At 27.0% G+C, this 1,066-nt stretch overlaps 1 protein-coding gene across 1 annotated transcript in view; it reads right to left on the bottom strand.

Moving 5' to 3' along the window:
* Positions 1 to 821: 821 nt before the first annotated feature.
* PTPN22 (protein tyrosine phosphatase, non-receptor type 22 (lymphoid)) overlaps positions 822 to 1,066 on the bottom strand; it is a 59,479-nt gene continuing 59,234 nt past the window's right edge. Inside the window, exon 15 of the mRNA XM_012644585.1 lies at positions 822 to 886. Within this exon, the coding sequence (XP_012500039.1) occupies positions 822 to 886 (65 nt within the window). The remainder of the gene's footprint in view (positions 887 to 1,066) is intronic.

Genomic DNA, 1,066 nt, shown 5'->3' on the forward strand with positions numbered 1-1,066 from the left:
AAGTTGAGTGAATTCTTTGTAATAATAATTACCTGCTAACTTATTTGCCATATAAAATTAGATTTGAAATAGATTTTTTTTAAAAGGCAGATCCATATTCACATATATCTTTATTTTAAACTAGAATTATCTCTGGTTGGATATAAATTTTTAAATGAAGGAAATGCTACCAAAAGATAGCTGCTGTATTTAGTTGATTATTTTTCTAGAATTAATAATTGAGTAACATAGGTTAAAACTTATCAAGAACGTAATTAAACATCTTGTTAGTTGGATTAGATTTAAAAATGATTACTGCCATGATTTGTACATTTTATTCTCTTAAATATAATTTCTCCTTTTCTTACTGCTCTAGTTTCCCCCTACATTTGGGAAGATGTGCAAGTTATATTCCATTTAGTCAAAAATAACTACCAGGGAATAGTCATTGTCACAAGTAGGAATTCTGTACTGCAACCACAAGGTAAGATTTTTTTTTTAACTTTTTATAGTAAATTCTGACACTGTAAAGATTTAATTGAGATCCAAATCTTACAAACCTTTGAAAGTTAAAAAAAAAAAAATAGTGTTTCTCATACAGCATCCTTCACATATGCTCAAGTGACAAAGTTTTATTTGTAGTTTCCAACCCAATGTAAATAATATGAAAATACAAAACTGTGACACATATTTGCATATTACTTTTCTTTCAAAAGCTATTAACACATTAGCAATCTTCATTATTGATATTATGAATATAGAATACTTATTTTAACTAGCAGTATTCTAGTAGTTTTATTTGCAGATGCACTTGCAGCCTATATTATCAATCCAGAGTTGTATTAAATATTCCAAGTTGGTGGTGGATTTCTTGGTCCTTTGGGTTTTGAAAAACGATTCGCAAAACCTAGGAACAAAAAGAAATTTGAATGAAAAGAGAAAGTTTTTATATAGAAATGAATACTTGGATTTTAGAGTGTATTTTAATATATGCAAATACATGGATTTTTTTAAAAGGTTACGCAGCATCTTTGATCAATTTAGTAATAGATTATAAAGGCATTATAGTAATTTTAAGCTTAAATGA

Source organism: Propithecus coquereli, unplaced genomic scaffold (assembly GCF_000956105.1).
Source record: "Propithecus coquereli isolate 6110/MARCELLA unplaced genomic scaffold, Pcoq_1.0 Scaffold215, whole genome shotgun sequence".
NCBI classification, from domain to species: Eukaryota; Metazoa; Chordata; class Mammalia; order Primates; family Indriidae; genus Propithecus; species Propithecus coquereli.